This window comes from Oryctolagus cuniculus, chromosome 19, assembly GCF_964237555.1.
Source record: "Oryctolagus cuniculus chromosome 19, mOryCun1.1, whole genome shotgun sequence".
Taxonomy (NCBI): Eukaryota; Metazoa; Chordata; class Mammalia; order Lagomorpha; family Leporidae; genus Oryctolagus; species Oryctolagus cuniculus.
This window is the reverse complement of record NC_091450.1, coordinates 43,057,767-43,069,710: the sequence shown is the minus strand read 5'-3', so window position 1 is coordinate 43,069,710 and position 11,944 is coordinate 43,057,767. Positions and strand designations below refer to the sequence as shown.

General features: G+C 57.3%; 1 protein-coding gene across 1 annotated transcript in view; it reads right to left on the bottom strand.

Moving 5' to 3' along the window:
* MUC12 (mucin 12, cell surface associated) overlaps positions 1-11,089 on the bottom strand; it is a 50,032-nt gene extending 38,943 nt beyond the window's left edge. The window contains exon 1 of the mRNA XM_070064443.1: positions 10,689-11,089. Coding sequence (XP_069920544.1) covers positions 10,689-10,818 — 130 coding nt within the window. The 5' untranslated portion in view covers positions 10,819-11,089. The remainder of the gene's footprint in view (positions 1-10,688) is intronic.
* Between the last annotated feature and the right edge of the window lie 855 nt (positions 11,090-11,944).

Here is an 11,944-nt window from a genome sequence, read left to right as displayed (position 1 = left end):
CTGTGGATTGAGAAAAAGCAGAGGTGGTGCTATGGTTCATGAACTTCTCATTGAGTTAAAGAGCAGTGGGGGCCGGCGCTGCGGCTCACTGGGCTAATCCTCTGCCTTGCGGCACCGGCACACCGGGTTCTAGTCCCGGTCGGGGTGCCGGATTCTGTCCCGGTTGCCCCTCTTCCAGGCCAGCTCTCTGCTGTGGCCCGGGAAGGCAGTGGAGGATGGGCCAAGTGCTTGGGCCCTGCACCCCATAGGAGACCAGGAGAAGCACCTGGCTCCTGCCATTGGATCAGCACAGTGCGCCGGCCGCGGCGGCCATTGGAGGGTGAACCAACGGCAAAGGAAGACCTTTCTCTCTGTCTCTCTCTCTCACTGTCCACTCTGCCTGTCAAAAAAAAAAAAAAAAAGAGAGAGAGAGGGAGAGGGAGAGAGAGAGAGAGAATATTCCACCTGCTGGTTTAGTCCCCTAAATGGCCACAACACCCAAGGCACCCACACACTTGGGCCATCTGCTGCTGCTTTCTCAGGCCCACAAACAGGGGGCTGGATTAGAAATGGAACCACCAGGACTCGAACTGGCACTCGGATGGGATGCCAGCATCGCAAGCAAGAGCTCAACCCTGCTGTGCCACAGCACCAGTCTTGTGATGTACAACTTGAGCTGTTAACAGCACGGCTGTGTGGTTGTACAGAGCTGTGTTGACATACCTCTGCCCGACACTGCCCACACACGCCTCGCCAGGCCTCCAGGGACAAGTGCGACCTAAACTCAAGGGGGAGCCCACGCTCACACCAGTGCCCCGTGCATGTCCCTCTCTTTTCTCACATTCTGTGGTTTGCATCTCACACGCTCGCCTGAAAGCCTGCCACTCACACGTACTCTGGCAAATCTTTCTTCCCAGTCCTGCATGCCCTTGCCCTTGTAACCTGGGCCCTGGTCGAGGAGGAACAGGAGAGCTAAGACAGGCACCTGCTTATCAACCACCATGGTAATTCTCTCCATCCTTCCTCTCGGTACACTCACTCACACAAGGGCCCTCTCCTCCCCTCCACCTGGGATACTGCCCCCTGTACCTGTGGTCCTCACAGCCAGCCCAGGCAGCCTCCTCCTCCTGCTGGGCCCCAAAGTCCACTCACTGGGCTCAGCTTGTGTGTTAGGAATAGTTAGCCTTGGCCCCGGGGCTGGAGGGCTTGTTCTGTCTTCTCCATTGCACCCAGAACACACGGTGCTGGATGTATGGCTCTGTTTTCCCACGTAAGGTGGGAATATAATCCTGGTTTATCGTCATCCTGTCTGCAAAAAGGCTTAATATCTTTTTAGATTTTTTTAAAATATGTAGTTATTGTATTTGCAAGGCAGAGTTACAGAGAGGGAAGGAGGGAGGAAAAGGAAGAGAGAGAGAGAGAGAATATCTTCCATCCACTGGTTTACTCTGCAAGTGGTCACAACAGCCAAGCTGAAGCCAGAAGCCAGGAACTCCAACTGGGTCTCGCATGCGGGTGGCAGGGGCCCAAGCACTTGGACCATCCTCCGCTGCTTTCCCAGGCACATTAACAGGGAGCTGGATTGGAAGCGGAGCAACTGGGACTGGAACCAGCGCCCATATGGGATGCAGGCATTGCAGCTGGTGGCTTTACCTGCAACACCACCACTCCAGCCCTGAGTGTGACATCTCAGATGGAAAGAATTTTTGAGACGGTAGGGTCATCGGCAGTTCCGTGGGGTGGCTGGCAGGGCGCTGGCCCCTGACCCCTCCTTGTCAGTCCCAAACACTTCCTGGAGTTGTAGCTTTCTCACGTCTTTGGAGGCCCAACCTCAGCCCTTAGACACAGAAGCTGGCGGGACAGGGGCACCTCCACCGTCCTGGAGAGCCCCATTTCCATAGATGCCGGAGACAGGCGCAGGGAGAGGCCTGGGACTGACAGCAGGGATGATGGACAGTTTCAAAAACTCTAAAGGGGCAGCACTATCGAGTCGTCAAAGGGACAAAAACACCTACGATTTTTGGAATTTGTGAGGAAAAAAAAAGAGAGACAGAAGAGAACGCTTTTCTGTTTCCCGTGTCAGTGGATGCCTTTGGTTTTGTCCAATCGTCTCAGCTATGGGTCCACTTTTTCAGGAGTGGAGGGGTCCCCAGGGGAGACTGCCCAGGGAGGAGGTGAGTGCGAGGAGCAGGGGAAGGGGCGAACCAGCCAAACCCTGCCCGCCCACGTGGCTGGGCTGGGAACCTGGACAGCAGCGCTGAGGGAGGAATCCCACGGGCTGCCCTCTGCGCAGGTGCCCCGTCCCAGAGCCGGGGGCCCTCGGTGCCCGCCCGGCCCGCCTGTCTCAGCCACCCTGTCCTTTGCCCACCCATGGCTCCGCTCTGCGTTCCTGCCTGCGCTCAACAAGCAATTCCTGTAACCCCAGGGGCCGCGCTGTGCCCTGGGATGGAGCACATATCCGCGCCCACCCCTCCCCGGGGCTGCGAGAGCCCACGGAGGAGCTGGCGGAGGCCCACGCGGGGGGCGCGCAGGGGCAGGGACCAGCGCGTCCACCTTTTCCTGCGGAAGGCTTTGAGGGGGAGGCAGCACTGGAGCTGTTATTCTTTCCCTTCTTAAAAAAAAAAAAAAGATTTCCTGGACTTATAAATTTTACTGGACTTTTTGAGTTAGGAAGGTAAAAGGTGTCGGAACAAATCAAACACTGAGGAGCAGATAAAGACATTTTATGGGCATCTCCCCAACCGACTCCCGCGGAACACAGAGCGGTGGCGAGGGCTGGCGCTGACTGGCTGCCCGCCAGGCCCCGGCCCTCGCCTCTCCCAGGAAACGACACCCCGACACCCCGAGAGCCCAGTGGTTACATAACTGCATGCGGGGCGCCCTCCCCCTCCCCCGCGGTAGTCTCTGGGACAGTAGAGACCATTTCTGCCTTGCTCAACCAACCAGAGCCGTGCTCAGTAAAACCTCTTCCATGGAGGGCCAGCAGACGCTGCAGGTGCTGGCGATGCCCACCTCCCACATCACAGCCGCGTTTGAGTCCTGGCTGCTCCACTTCCGGTCCAACTCCCTGTTGATGAGTTTGGGAGGGCAGTGGAGGATGGCCCGGATGCTTAGGCCCCTGCACCCACATGGGAGACCTGGATGGAGTTCCTGGCTCCTCACTTCAGCCTGGTACAGGCCTGGCTGTTACAGCCATTTGTCTCTCTCTGTGTCTCTCTCTTTCTCGCTCTGCCTCTCAAATAAACAGACAAACCTTTAGAAGTATATAGTAAAAACAAAAACAAGACACAGACACTAGAAAGCCCCCTCATCACTTTTTCTCTGTGATCAAAAGAAATCTTTAGGCCCTGCACTGTGGCATAGAAGGTAAAGCCCCAGTCTACAGTGCTAGCATCCCATATGGCTGCCAGTTCAAGTCCCGGCTGCTCCACTTCCAATCCAGCTCTCTGCTATGGCCTGGGAAAGCAGCAGAGGATGGCCCAAGTGTTTAGGCTCCTGCACCCGTGTGGGAGACCAGAAAGAAGCTCCTGGCTTCAGGCTGGCCCAGCTCGGGCCGTTGCAGCCATTTGGGGAGTGAACCAGCGGTTGGAAGATCTCTCTCTCTCTCTGTGTCTCTGTCTCTGTCTCTGTAACTCTGCTTCTCAAATAAATAAAACAAATCTTTAAGAAAGAAATCTTCGCAGCAAACCTCCGAGGCAGGCCTTGCCTTTTCTATTTCCATGTGAACCAAGGTCATTCAGCTTGTAACAGAATTCAAATACATTTTAAAACTGGCTTTTACGAGTACTTTTAGCACAAACAAGGAGAGGGTTCATAGAGGAGAGAAGTAAAAGGGAAGGTGCTGAGCTAAAGATACAGCGTGTGCAGAGGCCCGGACAGGAATAGGAGCCCCACTGTGTGGGGCCAGCGCTGTGGCGTAGTGAGCTGAGCCGCCGCCTGTGGTGCTGGCATCCCCTGTGGGCACCAGTTCAAGTCCCAGCCGCTCCACTTCCAATCCAGCTCCCTGCTACAGCCCTGGAAAGCAGTAGAAGATGGCCCAAGTGCTTGGGCCCCTGCACCATGTGGGAGACCTGGAAGAAGCTCCTGGCTGCTGGCTTCGGATCAGCACAGCTCTGGCCGTTGCGGCCAATTGGAGAGTGAACAGTGGATGGAAGACATTTCTCCCTGTCTCTCCCTCAGTCTATCTATAACTCTACCTCAAATAAATAAATAAAATATTTTTTAAAATGCCCCCACTATGGTAAACCATGAGAGAGACACGCAGGGTCAGAGGCCAGCTGGGGAGGCAGAGGTGAACCTGGCCTGGAGGCGGGTTTGCACCTGACTGAGCAGCAGTGAAGTTGCCAGCCCCAGGCCATGATCACGGCCATGCCCTAGAGCCGTGCCCTGGCCACCTGACAAGGCCATGGCGATGCCAGCGGGCACCAACGTGAGCTGTAACACTCTCTGGAATGTGGCGGGCTGCAGGAAACCTTTGCAAGCCATGCCTTCCAGCTGTCTTCAAAAAGGCCATGAGAAAACAATGTGTGGATTTCAAAAAAAAAAAAATTGCTTGCATCTCTTTTTAAAAAGCTATCGACTTATTTGAAAGGCAGAGTGAGGGACAGAGAGAGGGAGAGGGAGAGATAGAAAAAGAGAGAGATCTTCCATCTGCTGGTTCACTCCCCAAACAACCACAACATCCAGGACGGGGCCAAGCCGAGGCCAGGAGCCTGGAGCTCCATCCCAGTTTCCCACATGGTTGGCGGGGGCCCAAGCACTTGGGCCGTCTTCCACTTCCTCCCCAGGAGCATCAGCCAAGAGCTGGATTGGAAATGGAGCAGCCAGGACACACACTGGGGCTCCCGTGGGATGCCGGCCTCACAGGTGGCATCCTGACCCCTGTGCCGCGATGCCGGCCCCCAGAGTTACCCGTCAGGCCCGCTGTTGCATGAACTTGCGCCTGCTGTGGTCATTATTCCTGGATTCGCCCCGTTTTCCCCGTCGTGTTACCACCTGCTCTGCCCGTAACCATCCACGTCTCTGCCACAAGCGTCCCCGGGGTCGCTCTGAGCTCTTAGGGATGGGATGCTTGTGCAGTGGCCTTGAGCTGCCCTTCCTCCTCGCAGAATCTGTCACCTTCCGTTCCCAGGGCAACATCACTTCCTAACGGTCCTGTTCCTCGGCCGAGGCCCTTCCCTGCTCACCGCGTGCCTGGGAGCCCCCGAACTAAAGGCTCCGGCTCCGCCCTCCCCCCAACACGCCTTCCGCCAGGCAAGCTTCTCCACACTGAGGTTTTCATTCGCCCTTGGGAGGGACGAAGGGGCAGTGCCCTGAGGACGCTCGGAGCACTCCCAGCCCAGGCTTCTGGTGGCGGTGGCAACTGCCCCACCTTAGATGCCAGGGTCAGGGTTTCTTCTCCAGAGCCCATGAGAAGGAAACAGAGTGAGCGTCCCCAGGAGGCATGGAAACCCAAAACAAACCAAGGGCCTTCCTGGATTTCCCCTATCAGACTGCCCCGATGTGATGATAAGTTGTTTTTCCTTTTTTTTTTTTTTAAGGTTTATTTTATTTATTTGAAAGGCTGGTGTTGTGGTACAGCAGATTAAGCCGCCACCTGCAGCGCTGGCATCCCACACAGGTGCCAGTTCAACTCCCAGCTGCTCCGCTTCCCATCCAGCTCCCTGCTAATGCAGAAGACCCTGGCCCCTGCATCTAGATGAGAGACCCAGATGAAGCTCCTGGCTCCTGGCTTCAGCCTGGCCCAACCCTGGCCATTGCAGCCTTTTTGGGAGTGAGCCGGCAGATGGAAGACTTCTCTCTCTGTCTGCCCTTCTCTGTCACTCTGCCTTTCAAATAAATTAAATCTAAGAAAGAGAGAAAGAAGGGAGGAAGGAAGGAGAGAGGGAGGGAGGGAGGGAGGGAGGGAGGGAGGAAGGAAGGGGGGGGTAGAGAGAGCACTAGCTTCCAAGTTTGCAAGTGCTGGTTCATTCCCCAAATGGCGACAACAGCCAGGGCTGGGCCAAGCCAAAGCCATGAGCCCAGAACTGTATCTGGGTCTCTCACATGGGTGGCAGGGGCCCAAGCCCTTGGGCCATCTGCTGCAGCTTTCCCAGGTGCATTAGCAGGGAGCTGGGTCAGAAGCAGAGCAGCCAGGATTGGAACCAGTAAGGGATGCCGGCGTCACAGTGGCAGCTTCACTCACGGCATCACAGCCCTGCCCCTCAACATGAGGTTGGCCGGGCATTCTCACACTGCGCTGGTGAGCATTAACCTGATGTCATACCTTTTGAAGTGTTATTTATTTGGGAGGCAGCGGTGATAGCTCAAGTGATTGGGTCCCTGGAGTGAGTTCCCAAACCTCAGTGTCAGCTCCCTGCCACTGCAGGCATCTGGGGGCACCCAGCAGATAGGAGCTCTCTGTCTGTCTGTCTGTCTGTCCTATCTATCATCTACTTATCTCTGTCTTTCAAATAAACCAATTTCATGTATGTATATGAACTGGCCATGGCATAAACCAAACAGCAAACATTCAGAAAGAAATAGGCCAGCATGCTTACGACCGTTATCTGCATGCTGAGTAAGAGGCATTGTCTTTGATCCAATGTCTACACAGCAAACACACATTCATGTACACAGTCAATGTACACACCTTTGAAAGTTTAGATACGTACAATACCACTTCTCGGAGAACCCAGAGGAAAGTCCCTAGACTTCTGAGGCCAAAATGCTTAACAAAAATTACCTATTTGCTTAGGGTATGGCCACGTGGGCCATCAGGGACGTGAGCCAGCAACTCCTAAACAAGTAGGGTTTGGTGCTATCTTGTTCTATCTGAAGCTGTGACACGGTGCCTCATTAAACAAAGAGACGAGGACACTCTTGCCCTGTGTGCAGCTTTTATTGCGTCTTCACCTTCCTTGTTCTTGGATTTTTCTTGTAAAAGATCGTTAATGCTTTGGGGCCGTTGGTTTGTCAGGCAGGTTGCCCAGGGCCCAGGGCTCTTGTGGGAAAGTACAAGGCACCCAGGGCCCAGGAAGCCTGCAGACCCACCAAGCTAGGAGCCCCTGCCCTGTTCCATGCCCAAGGCCCATCTCTGCTGGGGGAGAAGTCCCCAGGGCCCCCTGGAGAGGCAGCGGCAGAGCTGGAGCCCATGGGGCGTGGGGCGGTTCCAGGAATCCCCGCGACCAGCCCCTGCTACAACCCTGTGAACCTCTGGACGTCCATTTCATCCAGGAAGATGGCTCTGTACGATGCCCACCTTGACACCCTGCTCGCCCTAGAATATTCTAGAATATTTGACCTGTGTGAGGCACCAGGGAGAGCCTCTGACACAGGGCCTGGGTGCACGCTCTGTGTCTGCCATGCATGAGTCGGGGCTTGAATCTGCTCCCTTTTCTCTAAAGTCATTTGTACCCAGGCAGGGTGGCGGCAGAGGAAGAGACAGGACCAGGGCCTCCCTGGCTCCCTCCCTCCTCACTCACCTGTGGCTCTCTCAGGCCACTTTTGTCGGTGCCTATAACCCCGGATGCTGCCAGAGCACAGGGTGGTAGGTTGATTGTATCCTTTTCCCATAGCATGCATCTGATCCCTAACCCCTGACACCTACTGTGAATGTGACCTTATTTGGAAAAAGGGCCTTTTGCAGGTGTAATTAAGTTAAGGATCTCAAGATCAGGGACTGATGTTGTGACACAGTAGGTTAAGCCCCTGCTTGTGACACCTGCATCCCATATCAGAATGCTGGTTCAAGTCCCAGCCGCTCCACTTCCCACCCAGCTCCCTGCTAATGCACCTGGGAAAGCAGTGGAAGATGGCCCAAGTGCTTGGGCCCCTGCACCCTCCTGGCTCCTGGCTTCAGCCTGGCCCGGCTCTGGTCATTGCAATTATTGGGGAGTGAAGCAATGGATGGAAGATTCTCTCTCTCTCTCTCTCTCTCTCTCTCTAACTCTGCCCTTCAAATAAATCTTTAAAAAAAAAATATTGAGAACAGATATGTACAACAGCACCCAACAAAGCAGACCCTCAATGACTGTGAGCAGTTTTCATTACGAATCCGAGGGTACTCCGAAAGATTCCACGGAAACACGGAATGAAAAGATAAGCTTATTTTTCTGGGGCAAAGCATCTTGAAAGCCATCCACACCAGGGCTTTTCAAAGCTCTGAACGGAGAGTTCAGGCAATGAAAAACTTCTGCGTGGGTTTCAGAATTATTTTTGCAAAACCGACGTCTTGGTTTTCATTCCGTTTTCCCTCCGCCTTTTGGAAGCACGCTTACGTAACGCATCATTTGGGAAGCAGCGTGGCTTCCATCAGGTGCTGGCTTCCGGGGATCTGATTATCAGTGCTGTAATTCTCTCCATAACTGTAGATGGCTTGTGAATCCGGCTGAGGCCTTGGAGCATCCATTAATACTTGCTTCCTGTACCCCTCCCCAACGGCCACCCAAGTCCAGCTCGGCATCTCGCTGGGACTCCAGCAGCCCAGGAGGAAGTGGCCTTGGAGGCCCCCTCACCGCCTCCCCCCCCCACACCGGAGGGCCCAGGCCCTCTCCCCCACTCCAGTGCCAGGTTGGGTCGTGGCTCTTGTCGATGTGGTTTCTTTCCTGTAAACTCTGCTATAAACTTTTTATTTGTCCTGCCCGGCCCGCAGCCCCGGAGCAGGCGCAGCCAGACCTCAGTGTTTGCTAAATGAGTAAGTTTATTATACTCTGCATAAAACAGCACTTCCTCTTCGTGGCTCTGAAGTCATATAGCACGTCTCAAAGGTTGCCCCTTGTCTATTGTGAGCAAGTCTGCCCCTAGCACCTGATTTTACAGGTGGCCTGCATTTCCACCTCCACCCTCACCTGTCAAGGCCAAGGAGCTCCCAGGCCCCTGCAGGGCGGGCGTGCAGTCCCCCGCCCTCCCCGTTACTACACACACCTGACCTGGGAACGCCACGTACACAAAACAAAATGCAGGTTATTTACGGTGTCTTCCGTTACGGCGCACAGCTGATGGAGAGTCCTGGGCTGTGGCCCTTCTTCCTGGAAGCCCTTCCCTGAAGCCCCAGAGACCAGGACAGCCAAGCTCAGACACCCCCTGGACGCTCCAACAGGGCACCCACCACAAAGGGGGCTCCTGCAGCCTCGTGGCTCGGGGAGGGGGGCTCTCGTCCCAGCCCCGCGGCCCTCATTCCAGGGTGGTCCTCAGAGTCCTGCCCCTGCCTCGGAGCCCCACCTGCCCCGCCCCACCCCTGGGGGCTGCCCCTCATGTCTGAGAGTCTGAGGGGTGCTGTTGCTCTGTCCGCACCCCCCACCCACTCCATCCAGCACCGTGCCCCTCCCCCCACTGAGCGTCTCAGCCGACCCACACCCTCCACACCCCGACCCTCCAGGCTGTTCCCACTTTACTCATTTACAGAAATGAGTTTCCCAACTTCTCTCAGCATGGTCTTCTTCCTTCTTCCATCTGCCTGTCCACACCGTGACCCGGGGAGGCTCTGCCCTGACCTCTAAAAGCTCCTGCGGGACCCACAATACAGAGCCTGGGGGAGCGGGGAAAGGGGGCGAGTCATGCCAGTCAGGTGCTGTGTGGCCCTGGTCAGCCAGGCGGCCTCTCTGAGCCCCCATGGCCACCCCCGTCCTACCTCCCTATGAGCTCCGTCAAGCCACCCCTGAGCGAGCAGCGAGGGGCCCCTTGGGGACCATCAGACCTTCCAGAGTTCTCCGACCACCCCCCCAAATCCCGCACTTAGCACAGGTGCTGCCTGGGTGTGCACACTGATGGGGTCTCTCATGTCAGCGTGTCCTCAGGGTCTCTGCCGGCTCCATCTGGGTTCCTCAAGACCCCTGTCACTGCATCGCCATACCCCATCACTCTCTGGCCAGAGGGAGGCCCAGGAGCTCTGAGTCAGGGTTTCAGGGGACCCTGCCTAAGACCACCTGCCCATCCGCCCACAGCTCCCCAACCTCGCTGTGTTACCTCCGAGAGCTACTACTGCACCTATTGCCAGTGTTCTCTCCCAACGTCCCCAAGTCCTCGGAGCCCAGCTCCCCGGCCTTTGCTGCCCCTGGCATGGCTGGGGCAGGGTCTGCCCGGCCTCTGTGGGCTGAGGCAGGGCCTGACAGGGCTGTCGGATGGATGTTCCTGCAGGGGCTGCCTGCCGGCTGCCCAGGAACCCTGCCTCAGCCCCCACCCCTTTACCACCCCTCCTCCCTCACCCCCGGCCTTTAACTCAACCTGTCCTCTTTCTCCAGGGTGGGGAGAGGGCTCACTTCCCCGGGGGAATCAGAAAGTCAGACCTGCAGGCATCATGTCCATCCAGACTCAGTCTCCCGGAGGCTCCACAGGACCGCCGCCCCCCACCCAGCCTGTGTCATGCCCCCCCCCAGCTGTTTCTAGCTGGAGGGGCTTCCCCAGGCACACCTGTGGCTGTCTCAAGTCAGGATGGAAGGAGCGAGTGCTCCACCCCAGGGCATCAGCTGCCTGCAGCCGACACTGTCCCTAAGCAAGCAGGAGACGCCCAGCCCCTCTGAACAGGTGCAGACCGAGGAGTGACAGAAGCAGAGAGGTTGCCAGAGTGACACGCAAGCCCCGGTCGTCCAGGCGGGGCTCTGAGCAGACTGGCAGCCTCCAGGGAGCCCCCGAGCAGCCCCTCTCCACCTAGGGTGTGATCACAACGCAGGTCTCCAGTGTTGGGGGGAAGCCGGTCGGGGCCCAGGAGCGCCACACCAGGTCCCACTCACCTGCTGTCGATGTCGGCGTCGGCGTCGGCGTCGGCGTCGGTGTGGATGGCAGTGACGATGACGATGCTGATGTGGCAGCAGCTGGGGCCCAGAGCTGGGGAGCCAGCAGCAAGAGCCAGGTCACCAGCATCTCCCAGGGAGGGAGCCCCAGCCACAGGATCTGCCCTCGTGCGGAGGGGCTGAGAAATGAGAGGCTGGCAGGGAGGCAGCAGGTATAAAAAGACCCTGGGGACCTTTGCCTCACGGAAGGACAGTGCCTGGCCCAGGGTGGGGGCACCGTGATGATGCTGCTGGATGGGTGGCTCTAGGTGACCGCAGGCAGTGGGCCAAAGGGCAGCCTATCAACTGGTTTGCCCTCTAATCCCCGCGTGCTGACCAGCCCCAGAGCTGGGGTCACCTCGAGGGAAGCCAGCCTCAGGGTGGGGCAGGGCAGGAGGGAGGGACAGGAGGTGGAGGTGAGAGACAGCTTCCGTTGCCAAGAGACTAGCGCCGAGAAACACCTGGGAGGGAGTGACCACGAAGGGAGGGGCTCAGGACCCCAGGAGGCCCAGGCAGGGGTCCCTGCCCGCGCCCCGAGGAGCCTGTCTTTTTCTTTTTTGTCCTGCCTTCCTTCCCCGTCGCCCACCTCAAGCTGACCCCTTCCAAATTTCCAAAGCGTCTACGCCAGGTGGGGCGCCTGTTCGCACCTGAGACTTTATGGTCCTGGTCTCCACCCGGGCCAGAGACAGAGATGAGGAAAGGTTACAGCCAGTCAGTACCCTGAGCAAAGGGCTCAGGGGCCTCTCTCACCCCCCCACCCAAAGACCCAAGGGGATAAGTCACCCTGACCCTGCCCAGCCGCGGTCACGCATGGCTGACTGCCCAAGGCAGTGCGAAGACAAGGGCCCTGGCCCCCGCCTGCCTGGGCCAGTCGTGAGTCAATATTTGTAGTAGGGGTAAGAGAGGTTCACAGATTTTTGGGGGGGGCAGGGCAGCTGTCCAGGCAGCTGGTCCAGGCCGGCCTGCCCCCGTGGCCCAGCACTGGGGCTTCCCTTCCTCTCAGAGCCCCAGCCCTAAGCCCCCAAGGCCAGTGGGCTATGGACTCAGATGGCAGACTCCCAGGGGTGCCCTGCCCCCCAGCTCCCTAACAAAACAGAGCGACCCCAGCCTCTTGGTTCTCTTCCGCAACAGTCACAGCCCAGGGCAGCCCACAGAACCCCCCTCCTTCCTCCCCGGGAGAAACGGGTGTGCCCAAAACTTGCCCAACCAAGCCAGGG